The 1,373-nt window shown below is 68.9% G+C and overlaps 1 protein-coding gene across 1 annotated transcript in view; it reads right to left on the bottom strand.

The window, feature by feature from the left end:
- Window positions 1-1,373, bottom strand: part of LOC104994856 (mucin-2-like) — a gene marked incomplete at its 5' end in the record, with an annotated part of 12,502 nt that overhangs the window by 3,885 nt on the left and 7,244 nt on the right. Inside the window, 4 exons of the mRNA XM_010848524.1 lie at window positions 21-115; window positions 185-249; window positions 349-482; window positions 932-1,123. Coding sequence (XP_010846826.1) covers window positions 21-115; window positions 185-249; window positions 349-482; window positions 932-1,123 — 486 coding nt within the window. The remainder of the gene's footprint in view (window positions 1-20; window positions 116-184; window positions 250-348; window positions 483-931; window positions 1,124-1,373) is intronic.

Genomic DNA, 1,373 nt, shown 5'->3' with positions numbered 1-1,373 from the left:
GTAGGTCTGCAGGCTGGCACACTCCAGGTTCGAGCTGGGCACGTAGCAGCTGTCGAACAGGCAGGCTTCATAGTAGTGCTGGGGGGGCGCCACAGCGTGGCACTGGGCAAACAAGCTGTGGAGGAGGGACGCAGGTCACGAGCTGGCTGGTGCCCCCAGCCTCTCACGTCGCCCTGCCCAGCACCTCCATCTGGGCTGCACCCCCTGGGGGCCCAGCTCAGCCTGTACCACCAGACCGATGCCCGTGTGCTAAGAGTGGGAACAGAGCATCAGGACTGGCCTCAGGGGTACAGGCTGGCCTCAGGGACTCGGGCTGGCCTCGAGGGCTCGAGCTGGCCTCGGGGGCACCGGCCTCAGGGGCCCGGGCTGGCCTCGGAGGCCCGGGGTGGCCTCGGGGGCCTGGGCTGGCCTCGGGGGCAGGGGCTGGCCTGAGGCCATGGCCGCCAGCACTGAGGCCAGAGGAAGAGCACTGTGCTCGGCCCCTAGAGAGGGAAGGTCTGTGTCTAAGTGGGGACCAGGTGCCAAGGTCCCCCAGCAAGGCCAGCAGGGGCCGTCCTGGCCTCCACGCACACACCTCTGGGGGTGAGGGGCTCGCTCCCACTGATAGCAGCTTTGGCCCCCTCTCTAAGCCCAGATTCCCCTCCCCAACATCAGCTATGGATGCTAACTCTATCCTGGGTCAACCGGCCTACCCCAGCCTTCAAGCTCAGCAGACGCTGCACCATCTCAGGAGGCAGGAGAGACGGGATGGGGGGAGTCACAAAGGGCCCTGGATACCCTACAGGAGCCCAGGTCCTGGCCCCGCTGTGACTGCCGTCTGCCTTCCCAGCCCCAGGCCCAGCGCCAGTGGCCTTTCCACGCAGACCAGGTGGGGGCGCGGCTTCCGGGGCGGATCACCTGTCCTTGATGAGCTCACAGAGCGGAGACGCACAGCCCTTCGTGGGTAAGCTGCTGGTGCCCGCCGAAGGCGAGGTGGTCGGGCGCCTGGTGGTGAAGCCGGTGTGGGGACAGCGTGGCTTGGAGGGGTCGTTCACCACCCAGGAGTCGGCCGCGACCTCGCAGTTGTCAATGCTCTCCCCGCTGGGCAGCACACAGTCATCCAAGGTGCTGTTGGTGCACGTGCCTGTGCGGGTGGGGAGGCCACGTGAACACACGCCAGGCCCGGCCGTCCAGCAGGGCAAGCCCCTGGGACCCCCGCTCCAGCCCGGGTCCCTGGAGGGCACCTGGCCGGGCCTAAGGGCACAGACGCGGCTCCGACTGGCCTCCCACAGGGGCCAGACCCAGACGCGGCCGGGGGCCCGTGGGGGCCTGAGCAGTGTGCAGAGCCACCCCTGGGGAGCAGCTCCCGCAGCCAGCCTCTGCCCGGCCCTCCT

Source organism: Bison bison, unplaced genomic scaffold (genome assembly GCF_000754665.1).
Source record: "Bison bison bison isolate TAMUID 2011002044 unplaced genomic scaffold, Bison_UMD1.0 scf7180017850407, whole genome shotgun sequence".
Classification (NCBI taxonomy): Eukaryota; Metazoa; Chordata; class Mammalia; order Artiodactyla; family Bovidae; genus Bison; species Bison bison.
Note: the sequence above shows the minus strand (reverse complement) of the source record. Positions and strands in the feature narration are given on the sequence as shown.